General features: G+C 39.1%; 1 protein-coding gene across 1 annotated transcript; it reads left to right on the forward strand.

Moving 5' to 3' along the window:
- Positions 1-8,266: 8,266 nt before the first annotated feature.
- On the forward strand, positions 8,267-24,039 carry LOC131933689 (solute carrier organic anion transporter family member 1B2-like). Its single transcript, XM_059290329.1, has 13 exons — positions 8,267-8,281; positions 9,645-9,783; positions 11,167-11,343; positions 12,763-12,921; positions 15,620-15,706; positions 15,857-16,043; positions 16,573-16,694; positions 17,731-17,895; positions 18,536-18,719; positions 19,001-19,124; positions 21,745-21,899; positions 22,710-22,774; positions 23,646-24,039. Exons 1-13 carry the CDS (start codon positions 8,267-8,269, stop codon positions 24,011-24,013), a joined length of 1,947 nt encoding a protein of 648 aa, XP_059146312.1. The 3' UTR covers positions 24,014-24,039.
- Positions 24,040-24,663: the final 624 nt, after the last annotated feature.

Genomic DNA, 24,663 nt, shown 5'->3' on the forward strand with positions numbered 1-24,663 from the left:
AGAATAACTCATACAACATCCACACGTTTTCTCATAGTAGAGGGATCCTGTGTAGGGTGTGTGTGTTTGTGAGTGTGTGGAAGAGTATGTGTGTGATAGAGTGTTATCTGCGTGGGTGTGTTTTTGAGCATAGTGATGGATGCGTATGTTGTGGATTTTTTGTTTAATTTTCACCTTTTTTTTTCTCAATATATAACATTGTTATTTATAAATGAAATAAAGATATATAAAAAAACAACACTTCTGACAGATCGGCCGTCAAGTCCTGCGACAGGTTTTCCTGCGACAGGTACCTGTCAGGACCTTGTTTAACTGGACCTGTGCCAGGTTTTAAGCTATGTTTAAAGACAAAAGCCGGTTTAAGCTATACACATTTCAACGGAGATACATATAATTAGCATACAGCTGATGGGACGATGAATTACCTTAATCCTAACACAAATAAACATTTGCAGTTTTTTTTTACTTGAAAATAAGTTAATTGTATTCATCTAAAATACGCTTAACTTAAGCCTTTTTAAAAAAATATTTTATCCCTTTGACATCATTCAATTATAGGCTGTTTTTGTCTCTATGGTTAGGTTGGTGTTAAAAAACTTTAATGTAAACTACGAACATTCATCAGAACTGTTGGTCCTTAAAGCAGATGTAGCAGAGTTTAGTAGTGTGTGGTCAGCACAACGCAAAGCTCCCTGCCCAACAAGAGCTGAACACGGTTTAGAGCTGAGTGGACTCGGGAAGGTTTAGGGAATCCACATTTGTTCAGAGTTATCCACTGATATAGTGCTCGATTTGATGACAGTTTCAACGTTAATCATTTCAAAAAATGTTTATTTTAAGCATCTCTTGGGGGGAGGGTGGGGGGGGGGGGGGGGGAGGGAGGTAATGGTAAGCACGCCAACAGCCCCCTCCCCCAGAACGAAATAAAATTTCTATAGGAAATATAAACTTTTACCCGTGTTCACCCCCCCCCCTCCCCCCTCCCCTCGACAATTTTAGTCGTCCACCCTCACGAGGAAAAAAGTCTGAAAGAAACATATTTTAAATATCGCCGTTTCTAGGAAATATGATGTCTTTTTATGCTAGTATTTCAGTAACAACATCTCTTAACATTCATCAACATCTTTAGTAACTTAGTTTTCTCTTAAAAAACAAACATTAAAAAATTTAACTGATGTGAACAGTGATGGACTGGGCCGACGGTCTACCGGAAAAAAATCCTTGTGGGCCCCCAGGAGCGTTGTGTACTATGTGCTGTACTAGGCTTATTGCTTTAATGTAAAAAAAAAATAATTTCGCGTGATTTTTCATCAAGCTAAGGATGATCATCAGGTATTGATAAGGAAAAAAATGCACAATGAGAATTTTAATCTGGCCGTTACGAGTCCCTTTAAAAAAATTGTTCCTAGCCTCTTGGACACAATCAGACCACCACCAGATGTAAGTGTGTGGGTGTTGAGGGGGGGGGGGGGGGGCTGTTACTTTCATCTACAAGTACAAGAGAAACCATGATATGGTCTATTTACAATGATTAGCCAACCCTGAGGTTGGGTTGGTTACAACAGTTGGACAACCACATTGGAGCCTGCTTACATGTGCATTATAACACCTGGTTGCTCTGAAGTGTGTTTGTGTGTGTGTGTGCTGGGGTGTCTACAACTTTGAAAACACCCCTGGGAGGGGGGGGGAGCTGTCTACAACGTTAAAACCGACCTCCCCTGGGGGGGGGGGGAGGGGATGTCTACAACTTAAAGAGTTAAAGACAAAACCCCCGCGATGGAAGAATGCCGTTTCCGACCTAAGGCCTAGAGTGTTAATTAACTCATTAGCCATTTGTTTAGTTAGTTTTTTGGTGACAGAACTAATTAGCAGGTCGCTAACGTCAGTGAACGCATGTTTGGGCTGTTGGTTTTTTTTTTGTTCGTGATTTACTGTCTCCTGGTGCTGTCTGTCTGTCACAGATCTAAAGCTGTCTGTTACAGATTTGCCGGACAGTCTATTACAGATATGCCGGACAGTCTATTACAGATTTGCCGGACAGTCTATTACAGATATGCCGGATAGTCTATTACAGATATGCCGGACAGTCTATTACAGATACGCCAGACAGTCTATTACAGATATGCCGGACAGTCTATTACAGATATGCCGGACAGTCTATTACATATATGCCGGACAGTCTATTACAGATATGCCGGACAGTCTATTACAGATATGCCGGACAGTCTATTACAGATATGCCGGACAGTCTATTACAGATATGCCGGACAGTCTATTACAGATATGCCGGACAGTCTATAACAGATATGCGGACATGCTATTACAGATGTGCTGGACGGTCTATTAAAAATGTGCCGGACAGTCTATTACAGAAATGACAGACTGTCTATTACATACTGAAGACAAGTTCCATATACTTGAAACATGACCTATCTACATTTAATAGAACAATACTACAAGTCTAACACTAGTTGAGGATAAGTTCCATATACTTGACCTATTACTAAATACTACAGATGCTCTACGAATTCTCCTAGTTTACCGCTAGTTGAGGATAAGTTCCATATACTTGCAACATAACCTATATACATTGAACAGAACAAACACTACAAGTCTAGCGCAAGTTTAGAACAAGTTCCATTTGCTTGCAACATGGCCTATATACATTGAACAGAACAAACACTACAAGTCTAGCGCAAGTTTAGAACAAGTTCCATTTGCTTGCAACATGGCCTATATACATTGAACAGAACAAAAAGCACCACAAATGAACACTAGCGTAAGTGTTGAGGGACAAGTTCCATATTTTTAAAACAAGGTCTATATACATCTATCATACATCCGATTCTCCATGGGAGTTGCAACAGCTACCCGAATGTCCCGCTGTGCAATGATTTAAAACAACAACATGAAATTACAACCTACTTTTAAAATTTCTCAATATCTCCTTGTTAACTGTAACACCCCCTCCCCCTACATCCACTCCTCCTACTTTCCCCTCCCCTACACCTCCTCCACCTCCTCCACCTACATCCCCCTCCCCCTACACCCGAACCTTTTCAGAAAAACCCTGGATTGCCCATCATGATTTAGGTTGATCCCGGAACTAACCCTAAAAACATACCTTATCAACAGCGCACATCAACATGTATATCAACTTTCAACATGCGATCCCGTTCTAACATCTTCTTTGTGAACAAATCTTCTCTGTACATGTAGGTAAGTACATGTTTCGTTTCGTTTCTTTCTGCTATCCTAAAACACGGATTAGAAGTAACCTTGAAACATGGATTAGAACAATGTACCTGTATAAAAGTTGAGACACAAACAAATCTTCTCTGTACATGTAGGTAAGTACTTGTTTCGTTTCGTTTCTTTATGCTACCCTAAAACACGGAATAGAAGTTACCTTAAAACATGGATTAGAACAATGTACCTGTATAAAAGTTGAGACACAAACAAATCTTCTCTGTACATGTAGGTAAGTACTTGTTTCGTTTCGTTTCTTTATGCTTCCCTAAAACACGGATTAGAAGTTACCTTAAAACATGGATTAGAACTTTGTACCTGTATAAAAGTTGAGACACAAACAGGTTGTTAGGATCGGAAAATGCGTGTTTTTTTTGTTAACTGTATCATGTGCAGGTGGATTTATTTCTCATTAAAAAGCGGATTACTTTAATTACAAGAGGTAAATGTCCGGGGGAGTAATTGATAGAGTTGGGGGGGGGGGGGAATGGTAATGGCTTGCTCCTACTTCAACAAACCAATCAACAAACAGCTTCTATAGTTACAGTTTCTAGTTTATGACTTGGTGTTATCTTCTCACATGAACAACACACACTTAACACAATACAGTAGTCTAAATCTACAGCAATAACTACGTTAACTACAGTAGACAACATCTACACCAATAACTACATACACTACAGTAGTCTACATCTACACCACTAACTACATAAGCTACAGAAGACAACATCTACACCAATAACTACATACACTACAGTAGTCTATATCTTCACCAATAACTACATACACTACAGTAGACAACATCTACACCAATAACTACATACACTACAGTAGACAACATCTACACCAATAACTACATACACTAGAGTAGACAACATCTTCACCAATAACTATATACACAACAGTAGACAACATCTACACCAATAACTATATACACAACAGTAGACAACATCTACACCAATCACTACATACACGACAGTAGACAACATCTTCACCAATAACTACATACACATAGTACAGTAGTCAACACATGGATCAATAACTACATTCGCATTTCCGTATGTAGTAATACACACCAGTCTACTAATAAAAAAAAAAGAAAAGAATATCAAACTATATCAAGATGCAAAAGTTCACAGTTAGTTATTGTACGAGTTTATCATTATTTAATATATTTTTATATATTAAATTTTCTCAACCTAGCTATATACTCAAGTTATCGTGTTCGCAGAGACACATACACAGCCACGGACAGAATTGCAAAGCTTAGTTTATCCGACTCGATGACGCGTAAATTACAAAATTTTGATAAATCTGGATTTAGAATTTTCGCCCGATTAAAATAGGTCCCCTATGCTCGTTATATGCTGAAATACTGAGGTATACAACGATTAAAACTGTCAAAATTTCATGTAATTTTTGTGCACGATTACAATACTTTCTCTATACTCTGTATACGACATAGTAAAAAAAAACGGCGGGTGGATGGGCGTATTTACCTAGCAATGAATAATATTTGCTTAGAACGAAATATCTACCTTAGCTTAGGACACCCTTATCTTTGGGGGGTTGACCTTGACCTTTTAACCCCAAAACATCAAGATGTTCAGGTAAACAGTCAACAGAAATTGTTGATGTTTTTGTGCGGTATAAAAAAAAGGTTAAAAAATGGTACAATAATTTTTGATAAACATTTGATAGTGGAGACGAAAGAGTTCTTGAGTAAACTTAAAGATGTTGTGAAACAACATTCTATTTTAAAATCACGTGATTTGTAAACGCAAGAAACACGTGACTATGTACAATGTAAATTATCCAATAACATCTAATCGTTGTTTTTTTTTTAATCTTGAATGACTGGGAAGTTGTATCTTAGTTTGGTGTATCAGGTTGATACGTTGGTTAGCAGGTTCTCCTAGTTTATTGCTGCAGGAAAAAGTACCCAAACACACGTAATCACTAAAAATGATTGGGGTCGGCGTGGTCGAGTCGGTAAAAGCTCATGGTCGCTAAACCGAACCTACGGGCAGATGATGCTCTTTAACTGGGGACAGCCACTCTTCTAGGAGAGACAACTCCAAAAATTAACTGCTGCAGGCTAAAATCGGAGTCAATGGCCTCAATGGCGCATAATCAGTTGACACGTATACTTAACTGTGTTGGAAGGGATCCCTCCCAACACTAAAATTAAGAACGAAGAAGAAGAAGACTGAAAATGGTGTACTCTACTTCACCTGACCTAAGGACCGTAAGGTTCGATAGGGAACTTTTAAATAGAGAAATTGATAATCAAAAAAGCAACCATGCATGCGAGGTCACTGACAATGGTGTACTTTACTTCACCTAATCTAAGGACCGTTAGGTTCGAAAAAGGAAATTCACAATAAAGACATTATTGATTGATTCTGCTATTTAGGTTAGAATTTGGAACGAAGTGGCATTATACTGATGTGGGTTGTTTTTTTTTATAGAAATAATATTTGCTCCGTACTCAAAGTTACTTTCTTGAAATGAAAGAAATATTTAGTTCTAATAAATAGGAAAATCTAATTGAACCTATGGTCAGAGGCGTAGCAAGGGGGGGGGGGGGAGGGGGGGGACATATGTCCCCGGACGCCGACCGTAGGGGGCGCCAAAATGGGTTGGAAAAACAAATTGAAAGTTTGACGGGGTGTGCAAATCGAAAATTTGAGGGGGAGTGCAAATCGAAAGTTTGAGGGGAGGGGTACAAATTGAAAGTTTGTCCCCGGGCGCCGGGAAGGGTCGCTACGCCTCTGCCTATGGTATAGCACACTGCAGATTTCAGTTCGGGTTACGAGCTCTACCTCACCAAACTTACAAGACGCCAAGTATGATAGTGATTTTTGTTTACTTTTTTTTTTTATTGTCATACAAAAATGTTGGAAATAAAATGACAAAGGGAGATAACCCAGTAAGTCTTACTCTAGGGGCAACAATCTATGTTAGTATTCTTGTGGTAATTTTTTAATTTTTTATTGTAAACAAAAATAAGCGCAGTAAACACCGTGACTTAGCATGGAAAAAGGAATATAACACGACATTTACATGGACATTTACATGATAATGGGATATCTCAAGTATCAAGTTACCTGCACTGGAGTTTAGAAAAAAACAAAATGGGAAAGTCAACAAACAATCCCTACAGCCATGCGCAAACTCCTCATCTAGCCCGATCCCTCTCCACGCCACAACTATATAGACCCAGAGGCGTAGCGAGGGGGGGGGGGGGGCGGGTGTCACCATTTAGGGGGGTGACACCAAGGCAAGAAATAGCAAAATATATAGAGAAAAATGATAAATAGTGTTTTAAGAGGTGCAAATCGAAAGTTTGAAGGGGAGGGGGGGGGGGGTGCAAATCGAAAATTGAAAGCTTGTCCCCGGGAAGTGTGGCTACGTCTCTGGGGGGGGGGATGACACCATCAAGTACCGCACCGGGTAATACACCCTACCTCGCTACGCCACTGTATAGACCCACATACTTGTATTCCTGCCGTCCCTTCCCACCTTACCAAGTACAAATTTCCGACCCCCTCCCCCCCACCTCATGTCCGACCTCATTCTCTTCCGAAGCCAGTTTCATGGTCAACACCTACAAAATAGAGATTATGACGTCACGCTTTAAGAACCTACCTGTTAAAAAAAAACCTACAACAACGAGAGGCGGGGCTTAAGAAAAACAACAAGGCCTGACCTTGTCGTGACCTTGCAGTCAGCTGTCATGTTGGATAGTCTCAAGGCGGACAACTCGACTGGAGTTACGTAAAGTCGCGGACTCTCTGCGTGCAGGTTACGTTATTAGCGTGTGTTTATTTTATCAGGATACACCGTAGGCCCAGGTGCCTGTCATTAGGTTAGGTGATTATTTTTAATTAGTTTTAAGATTTTAGATATGTGTGGTTATGTGGTTAATCTGAAGGGAGATGGACATATACTGACCATCATTAAGCATGTAGATTACTTCACAGTTAGGTTTTAAGCTGGAGTTGAGGCTAAGATTGTAACAAGAATCCTTAACGGGATCCAGCGTCGATTAAGGTAGAGTTTGAAAGTGATATGAATTTATGTTATAAATTTTACTGCGTTAATATAGCGATGGATTTTAGGTTAATGCTGAGGATTTATAAATTGAAAAAAAAACCTTAATAGAAGCTGGAATTTGAGATAGATTTGAAGGATTTGAGTATATCAAGCGGTTAGGTTGTTTGATTAATTCTTCTTCTTCATTAAATGTTATACCAGAGGAGATATCCAACAACAAGTATTACGTGCAGAGTTTCTTCCAGGTCTCGAAGAAAGTCTACCGCCCCGTACCCACCTCCGAACGAAATGGAATTTATTTAGAAAACAAATACTTTTACCAGTGCCAATATCAATTGTTCCCCCCCCCCCCCGGAGAAACAAGTCTGGAAGAAACACTGACTACGTGTCATAATTTTATGCTCCATAAGAACATCTGGTTCCAACTTCGGCCTGCTTTTCGCTCTGGATTTGCTTCCATTATCTTTCTCTATTCAAGAACAACCTGCAAGGAAGCATTCATTGTATTTTGGAGTTTTTTTTCCGAGATGGGTTGCTGACACCCCCCACCCCCACCAGTCATATCTGCTTGGGGTTCGAACTCAGGGATTTTGGAGTGAGCAGTCTTGCTTTCACTTGCCCGACTTAGACTGGTGATTTCAATCGATGTTGTGTTAGGATAGGGGTTTAAAAGATTAAATGCAGGAGCTTGAGTTAAGATGAGGCTCGGGTGACGCTACTTTTTCATACATGGAGTGATAGACACCAATTAATTAATTAAAAGCAGAAGTACTACACAATTAGATTAATTTAAAATTTACTTTCGTTTAACAGCGCCTCGTTTGGTTACAAACACACGCCCAAACAACGCTAAACAATATCGTTTACAAATTGATTTTTTTAAAATAGAAAAATAGTAGAAGTTATACCAAGATGGAGACGCGCAAAACGAAAGCGGAAGTGAAAGATGTTGACGGAAATGACGGAAGTGAAAGTAAAAAGAGAAGACTGGTGTACCACGTGACCCACCCCTTCTCAAGTATCTGGTGTTTTACAGGGTTTTACAGTCTGGCTGGGCTGGTCACCTCGACTTTAACAACATATGTTAATTCACAGGTGTGTTGTGTGTACAGGTGTTGTGTGAACATGTGTGTTGTGTTTAAATATGTGTTGTGAGTATAATTGTGTTGTGTGTATAATTGTGTTGTGTGTATATATGTGTTGTGTTTATATATGTGTTGTGTTTATACATGTGTTGTGTGTATAATTGTGTTGTGTGTATATGTGTGTAGTATGTTTATGTGTGTGTTTTGTGTACATGTGTATTGTGTGCACATAAGTTATGTGTTTATATGTGCATTGTGTGTAAAAGTGTGTTGTGTGTATAGCTCAGTTGTGTGTACAGTTGTGTTGTATATAATGGTGTGTTGTGTACATGCTTATCATGTGTAGGCCTATGTGTTTTGTGTTTACAAAAATTAGTTTTCACAACTATATTGTATGTAACAATAAGATACATTTACCCATGCTTAATTGTTATTATTAAAGTCTTAAAGTTTAATATTTTTTTATTTCGTCACAAAGCTTCTCAAGCCTAAAATAAACTTAATTAATAGAGCGCCACCTGTCTGACCATGCAGATTTTGTTATGCTTCGTGACAAGATCTGCTGTCATATTTCATAACACAGTTTGCATGACAAGCATGACACACTTGTCCATCGTATAACACATTAGCTGGGCACGTTACATACACTTGTCCAACAAGTATGACATCGTGTCTTACAAGCATGACACACTTGCCCAATAAGCATGATACACTTATCACACAAGCATGATACATTTATCATACAAGCATGACACACTTTCCCAACAAGCATGATACACTTATCATACAAGCATGACACACTTGTCCAACAAGCATGACACACTTGTCCAACAAGCATGACACACTTGACCAACAAGCATGACACACTTGTCCAACAAGCATGACACACTTGTCCAATAAGCATGACACACTTGTCCAACAAGCATGACACACTTGTCCAATAAGCATGACACACTTGACCAACAAGCATGCCACACTTGACCAACAAGCATGACACACTTGTCCAACAAGCATGACACACTTGACCAACAAGCATGACACACTTGACCAACAAGCATGACACACTTGTCCAACAAGCATGATACACTTGACCAACAAGCATGGCACACTAGCCCAACAAAAATGACAAACAATGGCACTTAACAAATCCAACCACATGAGGTTGTATCGCTTTTGGTGCTAACCAAACAAACACCTTAACCACGATTCACCCCAGAACCTAATTCAACGAGTTGACCTTTGACCTTTCAGATCACGACCTTGGAGAGACAGTTCGGGTTCAGCTCGAGTCAGACGGGGATCATCGTGTCGGCCAATGATGTGGGGTTCCTGGTCTGTGTTCTGTTCGTTAGCTACTCGGCCAGTCGGGTTCACATCCCTAGAGCTTTAGGTAAGTTAAGGTGTAGGGTTCACATCACTAGAGTTTTAGGTAAGTTATGGTGTAGGGTTCACATCCCCAGAGCTTTAGGTAACTCATGGTGTAGGGTTCACATCACTATAGCTTTAGGTAAGTCATGGTGTAGGGTTCACATCACTAGAGCTTTAGGTAAGTCAAGGTGTAGGGTTCACATTCCTAAGTCATAGTGTAGGGGTCACATCTCTAAGTCATGGTGTAGGGTTCACATCACTAGAGTTTTAGGTAAGTTATGGTGTAGGGTTCACATCCCTATAGCTTTAGGAAAGTCATGGTGTACGGTTCACATCACTATAGCTTTAGGTAAGTCATGGTGTAGGGTTCACATCCCTAGAGCTTTAGGTAAGTTATGGTGTAGGGTTCACATCCCTAGAGCTTTAGGTAAGTTATGGTGTAGGGTTCACATAACTATCATGGTGTAGGGTTCACATCCCTAAGTCATGGTGTAGGGTTCACATCCCTAGAGCTTTAGGTAAGTTATGGCGTAGGGTTCACATCCCTAGAGCTTTAGATAAGTTATGGTGTAGGGTTCACATCCCCTAAGTCATGGTGTAGGGTTCACATCCCTAAGTCATGGTGTAGGGTTCACATCCCTAAGTCATGATGTAGGGTTCACATCCCCCAGAGCTTTAGGTAAGTAATGGTGTACCCAAGAAGTTAGGTCTTCCTCCACGGATGGGAAGGGGGGAGTGAAGTTTGGGACATATATTTTGTTCTGTATAGCTTGGTTGTAGTTTCTTTTTCTAGTTCTGGAAGCTTGGATCTTGTTGATGGGGGATATATGATTTTTTTCCCAATGGGGGCTGGGATCTTTTTCATTGGAGCTTGCATTTTGTCCATTAGGACTTGAATCTAATTTACTCTTAAGGGGGATCGGGTTTTTTCATTGGGGTTGATATCTTGTTCCACATGTCATTGCATCTTGTTTATAAAGGCCTTAAGTCTGTTTTTTCATGGGTGCTCCGATCTTGTTCATTGGGGCATGTGTCTTGTTCTATATGGCTTGGGTCACCCTATATTATTAGGGCTTGAGTTTTGTGCATGTGGGATAATGTCCTGGTCAATAAGGATTGGATTTAGCTCCATTGGGTCTTTTTCGATGTGGGCTTTTGTCTTGTTGAAAAGGGGGTGGGTTTATACCTTCCATTGCGTCTTTTGTCTTAGTCCTTATGTGCTTAAAGTTTGTTTTATTAATTTGTGGTATAGGCTAGTACCATGAGGTCTCATTCGCTACAATATCGGGAATTTCATTGTGATGAAACAACAGTTACTTTACATTTTATTGACAAAATTTTCACCTATTTATAATCCAATCCGTCTCACGACCACTCGACCTTTAACCTTCTCACCAATGTCAAGGCCTCTCCACTGTGATTTTTGGCGTTTCCGGTCTGATATGCGCATTGCCTCACTTCATCTTTGGTGTCCAGCATAAAATCCTGAGACCCGACAACAATGGAACCACCCACAACACGTCAGACTTTGGCGCGCTCTGTTCTGTTAATGTGACGTCAGAGCTCTGCGAAAACGACACCGGTAACGACTTGTTTTTTTCATTCTGTTTTTTTTTTCAATTTTTAATTTTTAAAATATGTTTTGGATCCTTAAAACTTATGTGAATTCATAGTACCATAAAGATAAAAAAAGATGATACTAAAATTCAATCATAATCGTTAAAATGGACAATCAAGATATATCTTGATTAGGTCTATTATACTGAGGCGTAGTAGGAGGCGGGGGGTTCAAATGTCCCTGGGCGTCGACTCAAGGGGGGCGCCAAATTGGGTTTGAAAAAAAATTAAAAGGTCATTTTAGCTGAAGTTTTTCATCATAAATATAACAAAAATATATATGGGGGGGGAGGGGGTGCGCCATATTGAATATCTGTCCCCGGGCGCCGGGAAGGGTCGCTACGCCTCTGGTATTAGAGTTGACCTAGGCGTTTTAATTTTATTATCTGTGGTATCCGTTGAACCTGGACATTACCTGATATGTAAACAATATTGACAATAATCTCATTTTCCCCTCACCCTCCACGTTAACAATTAAATCAAAATAACTACAGCACAGAGAAGGAGTGATCTAGCGGTAGAGAGCTGGACTGCTAACCCGTAGGTATCGAGTTCGAATCCGGGTTCAATTCAGTAGACCGTCCCTGAGCTCACCCAGACTTGATGGGTACCTAACTCTCGTTAGGGAATGTAAAGGCGGCTGGGCATGGTGCTGACCACACAATCCCTCCGTAAGCCAAAGTTTCAGAAACAGGTGAACTCTACGTCAGTTGCCCTATAGACCGTCAGAATACCACACTTCTAGACCAGGGGTCTCCAAACTTTTCAATCCGAGGGCCGCATTAACTATCAAATTTCAGTTCGGGGGCCAGTTTCTTCCAGGCATGTCTTTGGTTTTTCTGGCCAAAGTTCCTCAGCTATCACCAACAAACGATGTTTTCTTGGACAAAATGATCTCCGCGGGCCGGATGAGAGGACTTCGCGGGCCGCATCCGGCCCGCGGGCCGTAGTTTGGAGACCCCTGTTCTAGACGATCGAGTTATACACTTTTCATTCAATGATATGTCAACCAAAAAATTGATGATTTTAGGTACCAATGTCCAATAATCGACTCTTCCATAAAATAGGTGGGTTGGGATGTTAGTAGTATTGTAATCTCAACTAATATTATGGCTAGAAATTAGGGTTAGGCGTATGGTAGGTAGGACCAGGGTTGGGGTTAGGGACAGGGTTAGAATTGACATTAGCCAGCCATGTCGTGTATTTATTTACCAGCAATCTAACACCCCTTTTTTTAAAGAAGATTCCATTATCGGACACCGGTATAAAATTTCTCCCCCCATCCCCCCCCCCCCCAAAAAAAAAATGACATAATACAACTAACTATGAAGAAACACCACCAGCAAACTATAAAGAAATAAATTTTCCATTTTGTTAATTGAAGATTCCAGGTCTTCCATTTCAAGTCACGTGGCTCCCGTATCGCTGGTGATTATCGTGATTGGTATGGCGATGCAAGGGATTGGCAAGTCGCCGCGGTCATCTCTCACGGTCAAGTACATAGACGACAATGGGAAGCGTTCAAACACTGGACTCAATATAGGTAATCTGCGAACTATGTTTTGTGTAGTCTGGGTAATCTGCGAACTACGCTTTGAGTAGTCTTCGTAGGTAATCTGTGGTATTTTCATTGTAAAGTTTACATAGGTAATCTGCGAACTATACATTATGTAATCTTCGTAGGTAATCTGTGATATCTGATAATCCTATACATAGGTAATCTGCAATCTCATCACTGTTTATGCTTGATAAGTAATCTGCGAATTTTGCATATCTACGCAACATAGATTTTTACGCAAATTCTACTCTTTCTACGAGAAAAATGGCCCGTTGAGGAAGGATACACCGGGCGCTAGGTTGATAGTGCTGTCTCTTTTCTCTAAACTAAAACCAACCCCCCCCCCCACACCACCCCCACCCCCCAAAACACACCACCCCCCCCACCCCCAACCCCCCACCCCCACCCCCCAAAAAACATGTCTACCGTCCCATTCAACGAAATATAATTATATACTTTTTCCAGTGTCCGACCCCTCCCAGAAAATTCTACACCCGCCCCCGAAAATTTCAAGTACCCCCACCCCTCTACGGGGAGGAAAAAGTCTAAATTAAACCCCCCCCCCCCCACTCACCCCAGCCCCCCCCCCCCCCCACACACACCACCCCCCCCCCCCTAAAAAAACATGTCTACCGTCCCATTCAACGAAATATAATTATATACTGTTTCCAGTGTCCGCCCCCTCCCCGAAAATTCTACACCCGCCCCCGAAAATTTCAAGTACCCCCACCCCTCTCCGGGGAGGAAAAAGTCTAAATTAAAACCACCCCCCACTCACGCATGGGGTGGGGCTTAGCCCTTACCCGAAGAATTGTATGCAAGAAACTCTTCACGCAAACCATTTAGATTAGACAACATTTCCTTTTTATTCAATGTTTACGCGATAATCAATGACGTCATTATATTACTGTGTGCACTTCCGCCTTGAGATTATTTTCAACTCTATGCTAAATGTGTCGACGTTATACTTCGTTTTTCGAAATACTATGCATGTTTTTAATTTCCTTATGTTTTCTCTAGAGCGTTCTTGTCAGATACATAGATACACAGACAGCGAAACTATTAGTATTAATTTTTGCTAAAAAATTAGTAATCTGAGCATTAGGTAGTCTATCTAGATAATTTTCTCCTCAATACACTATTTCTAAAAGTCCTTAAACTATCTGACGTATTCATACCAGACACACCAGACACTAAACATGACATAGACTTGACACATATAGTTTACAATCTGCATATCATACACCAGTGGCGGAACTATAAAAAAGGGCCACCCCGCAAAAAAAAGTTTTTGGACCCCCTTCATATATATATATATATATATATATATATATATATATATATATATATATATATATATATATATATATATATAAATATATACATAATCAAAGAATATAAACATAGAATACTCATTTTTGTCCTGAACGGGTTTTTGAAAAAAAATGTCTGTACAACAACATCTCATGTGTGTGAGTGCGTTAGTCTGTTTTGAAAATCTGTTTTATTTTATGTCTGCCGCAATACTTCATAACTTAGAGACGGTCAAAAGAATATGAAATATCAAAGCTTTGTATTTGTAATGGCTTCTCATGTTATGTTTATTTTTATGTCTTTTTGTATTTATATTATTTATTTTAAATATTTTTCCATTTTATACTATGCCATTCTTTAGTATTTATTTTTTTTAAATAATTAAGAGAAGTAATTGCTTTAATTGTTTAGTAGAACTCTATTAAAAGGAGCATATGAGTACCCCTATTAGACTATTTTAAAAAGGGAAATAAGTCATGGAAGTTGTTTAAGCGTTTGACTATTTTTCACAATGGTTTAAAAACAAAGGGAAAAAGAATAATTATACAAGAGCATGGGATGGTGTCTATAGAATAAAGATAATCCAACCGCAGCTACAGTATTCTTTTAACAAAATAACGATCAAGTAAAAAATGAAAGAAAATTAAGTTTGTTAACTAAAAAAAAGTTGATTATGGTCGGCTGTGGGCCCCTAAACGGCGTGGGCCCTCCCGCATTGCGGGGTCTGGCGGCACTGTAGTTCCGCCCCTGTCATACACGTACAAAGGAAACGCCTTAAACTTATTACATAAGCAATCCGCAGCATAACATACCTCTTATAGCTTATACATCATACGCCTTAGACTTAGCTAATCACACATAAAATACAGCAAACTTATTCGCTAACTCTCACTGCAACATCATCAAACAACATACTGCTCACAACCCACGTGTAACATATACCACATACATACACACCATAACATATCATACGAATACCTTCACCTTATACAGTTTGATGTAGAATGTAACATCCTTATTTACTCTCAATGGTAAATATATAAGCAGAGGCAGAAATAAATGCCTTGCGTGGGGGGGGGGGGGGCGTAGCCCACATTTTCTCATTAATAACAGGCTAGTCCAAAGAAACGAACAGCTTTTTTACTTTAGTTTTTCCTTCTTTTGCGCTCAATGAAATTTCCAATCATAGGCGGATCTAGGGGAGGTGTACGAGGGTGCTCAATCCAATATCACTATTCTAGAGGCGGCTATGATGTATCATCGAGGTAGCTAGCCTTTAAGACCCAAAGAAAACTATTTTTCCACACTTTAACCTTGTATTAACGTCCACGATACACAACTGATTAAGAATTATTTCTTCACACTACAGGCGTCATCATCACGACCTCCATCGTGGGCCCGGCCTTGGCCTTTATTCTAGGCGGGACCTTTACCCGGATGTACGTCACTCTGCAAGGTAGAATATCTACATTTTTATAGATTTTTATCAATTAGTTATACCTTTATTCCTCAACATTACTGAAAATTGAATTATAACAAATTTAGTATAAATAAAGTTTGTTGTTATTTTATTTAAAAAAAATATCACTTTATTCAAAACGCCTAGAAACGACATTGACACCAAAACACCCAAAATGGATCGGAGCCTGGTGGTTGGGTTACGTCATATTTGGAACTCTCTCCCTGCTCATCGCCCTGCCATTGTTCTTCTACCCCAGGCGGTTGCAGAAGAGAGAGGTGCCCCGAAAACCAGAGGGCAAGGTTCAAATCTCGGTCATATGTTCTGAGAAAAGGTAACGAAGTAACTCGACACCACTTTAATACCATCACTCTTAACACATTTACATTTTTTATAGCTAAAAAATTATAAGTTCATAAAAAGATAAAAAATTCACCACACTTACCACAATAAAGTTTCTTGTTAGCTAAAAGTTTCTTGTTAGTCCAAAAAAAATTAAGCATATACCCATGCCAAAAACAGTTTATACCATCGGATACTAAACTCTTTTTGTGGCTTTTTTTTTTCAAGTTTAACTATAAAATATTAAGGCGAAACAAACTTTCATGGAAAAATAAAACAGAATTAAAAGACAATTTATTAAACGAGACTACAAACATAATTGCGGTTACTAAACAAAATCAAACATAATCAACTTAGCGGGACATTATCTACCTCAAACTTTCTTATGCTAATCACAAGAAGTTATTTCAATCTTCAAATTATAGCAATGGTTGTGATTAAATAAATTTTCACAAAGACGTCTCATATAAATTGTTGTCCCCTCCCCCTCCCCCCCCCCCCCCCCCCCACACACACATCAGTAAGGACCTACCGGAGAAGAAATCGGATTTCAGCCCAGACGATCAGCGAGAAAAGAAACACCCACACACAACTGGGGAGGGTGACCCTGTCAAAATTAAAGCGGTTGCTCACCTCTTTAAAGGTAAGTTTTCCTCCAAATTATCCAATGACTGCTTGACCAGTGTATCAGTATGTACCGCAAGGTAGAGTGTCATTCCTTCCGTCATTTACTGGTCAGTCTAGGCTCTTGGCTTGGTTGAACATTTCATATGAGAATCTCGGCGGATTTAAACCGAAGTACATCAAAAATTTAAAACTGTGTGTGAATATTACTTCCTGTAAGAAAATATTTTATCGAATGTCATGCAGCATAGCAACGACCTTTTTATCCAACAGCAAATTGTATGCTCACTGATACGCTTAGAACGGACACAAACGGTTAACAAAGTCCACTAGTCCAAAGAAAAAAAAGACAACAAAAGACATGACGAAAGCTCAGCTTATTCATGAAGAAATACGTGGACTGCGTCCAAATCGGCCCGGAACATTTTAAAAAGGGCCGACAACCCTAGATTAAAAATTATTATTGTGCAATTTTTCCCCATCAAGGTCTGACACTTACCCTCGGCTGGAACGAAATTCAAGCGACAAATAAAAAAAAATCTAAGCACTAATAGGTCTAGTACAGCACCGTGCCTAGGGGTCCATCGGGAATTTTGTCCAGTACACCGGCGGGTTAGTCCACCCCTGGATATTTCCACTATTTGAAATAAAATATTATAATGATCAATTGACACTTCTGATACAGCATAATAATATACTGACACTATTTTCGTCAACACTTCACACAACTTTCTGATCCGGGTAAACTATAAAAGGGCGATGACTCTAACCAAAGTAGAGGGGACACAACCGCTGCGGTCTTCTCGCTTCACTGATGTTCAGAGGCGTAGCGACCCCTCTCGGCGCCCGGGGAAAACTTTCAATTAGGCTCCTCTCTATATATTTTTTATATTTATAATTTAAAACTGCAGGAAAATGCGCTTTTAATTTTTTTCCCAACCCATTTTGGCGCCCCTAGGGTCAACGCCCGGGGATATTTTTACCATCCCCCCGCTCCCCCGTCGCTACGCCTCTGCTAATGTTACATCTACATCTGATTTACCTTACCATTCCAGATTTTCTCAAGTCCCTACTCCGACTGTGGACCAACCCCGTCTATGTGTGCATCACGGGGTCGGCCTGCTGCATGATATTCAGCATCAGTGGGTCGTCGACCTTCACCCCCAAGTACCTGGAGAATATGTTCAACCTCCCGGCGTTCAAGACTAATTATATTTTAGGTGGGTCTGTGATCTCATTAGGAGAGGGGCCTGGGCAGGTATCTGTTTACTTCAGGGGGAGGGGGGGGGTGTGAGAACGTGTCTGTGTTCAACTCAGGGAGGCGGGAGTCAGGTCTTTACTCATCTGAAAGCGGCGTGTTTAAGTCACTGCTCAGTTGATGGGGGGGGGGGGGCGTGGTCAGGTCTTTGCTCATTTAAAGGGGCGTATTTAGGTTTCTGCTCAGTTGATGGGAGGGGGGGGGGCGTGGTCAGGTCTTTGCTCATTTAAAAGGAGTATGTTTAGGTGTCTGGTCAGTTGATGGGGGCGTGGTCAGGTCTCTGCTTATCTGAAAGGGGCAAGTGCAAGTCTTTGCTCATCTGAGAGGGCGTGGCCAGACCTCACCTCACATGAGGATGAGTGGTTAAGTCTCTGTTCATCTTCAGGTTCGGGGTCAGATCTCTGTTTACCTGAGGGGGCGTGTTCATGTCTCTGCTCAACTAAGGGGGGCGTGTTCAGGTCCTGACCTAAAGTTAATCCTATACTTATCTGCTAAAGACCAGAAAGCAACCTTATAATTAGCTAATGGGGAAAGGATAATTTCCTGATATTAAATAACTTTATCCTGAGAAAGACCTTATAATGACCTGGTGACCTTTACAGGAGGTCAGACATTTGTGGCGGCTTGCTCGGGCGTCCTGCTGGGCGGGTACATGTCCAAGAGGCTCAGGATGACGGCGGTCACGGCACTGAGGTTCAGTCTGGTTGTCATGACAACGGCAGTGGCGGCGGTCTTGACTGGGTTCTTCCTGCAGTGCAAGCAACCGACCGTCCACAACTGGCCGAGGTTTGTACATACAGCTTGCAGCATGTTCGTACCTATAACTTGTAACACGCTCATACATATAGCTTGTAAGACACTCGTACATATAGCTGGCCTATGTTCGTACACATAGCGTGTAACACACTCCTAGAAGAGTGGCTGTCCCCATCTGCCCGAGGGTTCGAACTCGAGACTTTTCGGTTTAGCAACCATGAGCTTTACCGACTCTACCACGCCGACCCCTCCCAATTGATCTAATGTGAGTTCCGGTGTAAATAAATTTCTCCCCCTCCCTCCTCTTCCAGTGAGAACGTGACGTGTAACGGCGACTGCCTGTGTGACGACGACAGCTACTTTGCCGTGTGCGGCGATGACGGCAAGACTTACTACTCACCGTGCACGGCAGGATGCACGAACCAGCACAAAGGGGTGAGTAGAAAACTTGAGAGAGATTGACAACAAACTTTAACATGTACAGCCACTGCTTTTAGATCTTAGTGGTTTTAATTTGAGTTCACTTGCAAAACCTTCTAAGTCTCTTGTGCTTAATATTGAGGAAATTTACTTTTAAATATATTTTTGTGTGGTTAACTATCCTTAAGATTTTCAATATTTTACTAATACCTTTTAGAAAAAAAAAATAGTTTACTACTTTAATTGCCCCTTAATTGAGAAGGATATAAATGTTACTAATATTTTTCAAAGAGTGAACTTTGGATGTTTTGCAATTGGCCTCCTTATTTTGAAAAAAAATATTTTTAAGTAGGTGTACACGATGTTCACAAATAAGTAAAAATCATAAACATTACTTTGATACTGTTCACAAAAACATGCGCAATCGAAAAACTGCGCAACGGAAAACTGCGCAAATAGAAAAACTGCGCAAATACAAACTAATAATTCTAATACACTTTAAGTTTGTCATATTTTGAGGAAATATGTTTTGTTAAGCTAAAATATTAATCACGAGCCGACCCGCGGTTTATCATATGCCGCTATTTAGTTGTTTTATTTTCTACTTTTCAGTAATTCATAATTTGTGAATTCGACAGTACCAATGCTGCCACTGAAAATATTTGCATTAAAATACTATCAGTAGATCATTAAGGACGATACCCCCCAGCCTCCTTTCCCCCAACCCCTACCCTACTCCCCCCCCCATGAAAGCAGCCTCCTCTTAGTTACCTCCCCTAAGTTTAAAATCGTTTCAAACTTCATTATCTGCCCCTAATAGCCGTCACTAAATCCGGCTCTACGATTGTAAACATTTAGCGTGAACCACAGCTCACCAGAATTCCTAGAGAGGAAGAAAGGGGACTGCAAGGCGCGTTTACAGCTTGGTGTTTTATATATATATATATATATATATATATATATATATATATATATATATATATATATATTCTTTGTTAGTGTCTATAAATGATCGATTTAGGAAAGAAAACAACCCTTGCGCATCTTTTGTGTGCAGTTTTCCGTTTCTCAGTTGCCCGTTGCACATTTTGCGAAACCTTTTATACATGTATTCCTTTTATGTGATTTAAATTTAAATCTTATATATAAAGTTCCATTCTGTATGTTTGTATGTAACCGTGGATTAATGTGGAGTGCTTAATGTTAAATTTAAACAGATATTTCAATTTTGTGGAATATAATACCAAGTTTGAAAGATCAATTAATTTGTCGAAACGTTCTCTGCTTATTAAATTAGTTGCCTAATAAGATAACAGTTGTCAAGTTACTAAAGACTAACTCAAATGTTAAATAAAACAAATGATAACTAACAAATATTTATACAATTTATAAAGCAATTTTTATTTTGTAATGTAAAATTATTAACAACTATGCTAAGATAATGTGTATTTGATTGTATTATATTTTTAATCGCTATTGTACAAATATATAAGTTGTTTCCCTTGGTAAGTTAGATTATTTAAATGGGAAGAAACCAGAATCATTTAATCAAAACTGAAGAAAAAAAATTGTTTCAGCAAAGTAATTCGTCCACAGTTTAAGCAATGTGTTGGTACCACAAGTTCTACAGATACTATCATAGCAAAGATGGTCCGTAGATTGGACATCCTGTACAGTGGGCCAGGGATTCTATTTGAATCACTACCCCTATTAACAGCTAAACATTAAATACAATAAACCGGGAGTGATCTCCCCTCAACTTTCTCGAATATTCTTATATAAAACAACAGGGGATGGGAACTCGGGATATAGTTATGATTTTTAATCCATTTTAAATACTTAAACTTTTTAAAATAGAATAGAATCTCATAGAAAAAAAAATGCGCACCAAGCTAACGCCGAATAAAGATGTGTATAATAGTGCAGAATATTATTAGTACTTTATACATTCACATGCGTTTTTTGAAAAATCGGAAATAGTGAAAATTACTACTTCCGGTCAACGGAAATTACTCAAAATTTGACAGAAGGCAGAAAATTAGATATTCTACTTACATATCAAATTTCATTTATCTATTTGAAATAGTATTGAAGTTATAGGCTTTTGAAAAATTCAAAGTAGAAAAAGTACCACTTCCCGTTATCGGAAATCGCTCAAAAGTTGATACGGATCTACGATTTTGATATATTACTTATTTTTGAAATTTCATCAACCTAGCTGTAACGGTACTCAAGTTATCGTGTTTACACACACACACACACACAGACACACACACATAGCCTACACACACACAGACATACGGACAAGATTGCAAAACTATGTTTTTCCGACTCAGGGAGATGTAAAACGTCGAGATTTGCAAAAATCTCGATTTTTTTTTTGCACGATTACAATACTTTCTCTATACTTCGTATATACGAGAAAGTAAAAAAGCTGATAGTACCAAATTAATTGTGTACGAAACCTGTATATGACCTGTACATTATGGCCATCCAATATTTCACATACAAAAAATCTGGTACTTCTGTTTTCAACAACAGAGCTATACAGTATCGTAACTAGGTTTTAATAAAATGATGTTTTTGCCTATTTGGTAGTTTATACAAAGGCATCTTTTACCTGTATCTCTGGCAGGTGTTCTGGAACTGCTCCTGTATTCCAGGTGGTAGTGCCAACACAGGCACCTGTGATTACGGCTGTGGAGAGTTGTACATCTACATTCTGTTTATCGGCATCAGAAGCTTGTTCGCGACAATGGCCATAGTGCCAAAGATTATAGTGACTATCAGGTACAGTACATGGTCACAGTGCCAACAATCATAGTGACTATTAGGTACAGTACATGGCCATAGCTTCAGGTACAGTATATGGTCAATAGTGGCAAAAATGCAGTTACTATCAGGTACAGTATATGGCCATTATGCCAAAGATTATAGTGACTATCAGGTACAATAAATGGTCATAGTCCCTAAAATCATAGTGACTATCAGGTACAGTATATGGCCATAGCTTCAGGTACAGTATATGGTCAATAGTGGCAAAAATGCAGTTACTATCAGGTACAGTATATGGCCATTATGCCAAAAATTATTATGACCATTAGGTACAATAAATGGTCATAGTGCCAAACATTATAGTGATAATCAGGTACAGTACATGTCCATAGTGCCAAAAATCATAATCACCTTCAGGTACAGTATACGCCATGTCTGCAGGTACAATACATGGTCATAGTGTTAACCATCAGTGCCAGAAATTTTAGTGACTATCAGGTACAGTACATGTCCATAGTGCAAACAATTATAATGACCATTAATTACAGTATATGGCCATTATGCCAAAATATATAATGACCATTAGGTACAGTACATGGTCAAAGTGCCAAAAATGATAATGACTATTAGGTACAGTACATGGTCATGTCTTCAGGTACAGTACATAGCCATAGTGCCAACTATCAGTACATAGCCATAGTGCCAGAAATTGTAGTGACCATCAATTTCAGTACATGGCCATAATATAGTACATTATACCTAAAGGGCCAAACATTTAATTAAAAATTAATTCTGTTTTATTCCCAATGGCTTATTTGACACCAGGTGTGTGAAAGATGAAGATAAAGCCATCGCCGTGGGGTTCGAATCCTTCGTGACGTCACTAATAGGTAGGTGCCCACACCACTTTTAAGCCTTAGCTGTAGTTAAATGTACATGTTTGAGTCTAACTCTCAAGGTGCCTGACTTTATCAGGTAAATCAAAGACGGCAACACATATTGCTGACAAAACAAACAGGTGAATTTACTACCACTGCCATACCTCACCTGACCGATAGATCGGAAAAGGGAATATGACTTTTTCAAGGTTAAGTTGATATAAATAAGTTTAGGGGTGTATCAATGAGGTGGTGGCCCATAATGGCCAAATTATTTATAGAGGAGTAATGATTCAGCTCTAATTAGTACCTCGTTAGATGATGACTTCACTTCACTTAGTCTTTTGTTTAGTGATCTTTAATAGATTCATTCTTTGGGTTAATACTTGCTATAACAATTTCTTTGGTTAGAACGGTAATATATACGTCATAAAGTATACTAATATTTTTAGTTATAATGCGTACCCAACAAAGATTGTTTTAAAATTAAAACAATATGTGTGGTTACTGTAACAGTTCATTTAATTACCTCTGTCACTCCTAATATTTAAAATTTTATAATTGTTCAAGATGATTTACAATTAAAAACCACATTTATTTACCTTTATACAGTTGTTTTCTAATGTTTCCAATTTGATACCAATTTTAATTACCAAAATTAACCGGTAGTCTATAAAATTATTTTGAAAAAAAAATAAACGACGGAAAAGTGTAGATCAAGCGACATCCTTAATTATTTAGCTATAATTAATGCCACTTAACCCCTCACTCATAAGTCACTTAGGTTTACCGTATCTAAAAGTGCTTTCACCAAGCGCATATGTATATGTGTATGTCTTGGTATTTTTCGCTTAACACAAGTGTCAAATGTCTGTATACATAGGCTGGCTACTTGGACCCATTGTCCTCGGCTACGTCATTGACGGAGTCTGCACTATCTGGGACATCCAGTGCGGGGTCAAAGGTCGCTGTCTGCTGTACGACCACCGCCTGCTTCAGCTGAGGTTCCACGCCTTCACCTCTATCCCCATGGCCCTCTCCGTGCTGTTCCTGTTGGTGGCCTACATACACTGTAGGCGGACTGGATTCTTGGGGGACAAAAATACAGCGACACCGGACAAAATCGGAAAGTTTTCTGAGACGGCGTTTGACCGGGAAGAGATTATTCTCACGTCTGCGAAGTCGATTGAAAGTTTCAAGGACAACGAGAAAATTATTTTAGAGTCAAAATCAAAAGGTGATAAGTTATAGCTTGATTCTCAAATTTAAAAATGAAACTTTTTATTTTTATCTGACATTGTAAAAAAAAAAATATTTTATTGAAAATATTTTGTTTTTTTAATGACGTAATTATTCTAAGAAATTCATTGTTATTGGAATGCTAAATGACATATATATTATTATTATAATTAAGGTCATGTTGATCTACTTATTTGTGGCATTATGAGATTTAAATAAACCGGTAGTGATCTCCCCTAAACTTTCTCGAATATTCTTATATAAAACAACAGGGGATGGTAACTGGGGATATAGTTATGATTTTTAATCCATTTTAAATACTTAAACTTTTAAAAATAGAATAGAATCTCATAAAAAAAACATTGCGCACCAAGCAAACGCCGAATAAAATCGCGTATAATAGTGCGCAATATTATTAGTACTTTAAAAATTTACATTAGTTTTTTGAGAAATCGGAAGTAGCGTAAATTACTACTTCCAGTCAACGGAAATTACTCAAAATTTAACAGAAGGTAGAGAATTAGATCTTTTACTTACATGTGAAATTTCATTTATCTATCTGAAATAGTACTCAAGTTATAGGCTTTTAAAAAATTCAAAGTAGGAAAAGTACCACTTCCGGTTATCGGAAATCGCTCAAAAGTTGATACGGATCTACGATT

The sequence above is a fragment of the Physella acuta genome, unplaced genomic scaffold (genome assembly GCF_028476545.2).
Source record: "Physella acuta isolate Inbredline_101_S28 unplaced genomic scaffold, ASM2847654v3 ptg002600l, whole genome shotgun sequence".
In the NCBI taxonomy this organism is placed as follows: Eukaryota; Metazoa; Mollusca; class Gastropoda; family Physidae; genus Physella; species Physella acuta.

Coding starts and splice junctions, on each gene's coding strand:
- LOC131933689 (XM_059290329.1), top strand. Junction 11,344..12,762: donor GCTCTGCGAAAACGACACCG/GTAACGACTTGT, acceptor TGTTAATTGAAG/ATTCCAGGTCTTCCATTTCA. Junction 18,720..19,000: donor ACCGTCCACAACTGGCCGAG/GTTTGTACATAC, acceptor CTCCTCTTCCAG/TGAGAACGTGACGTGTAACG.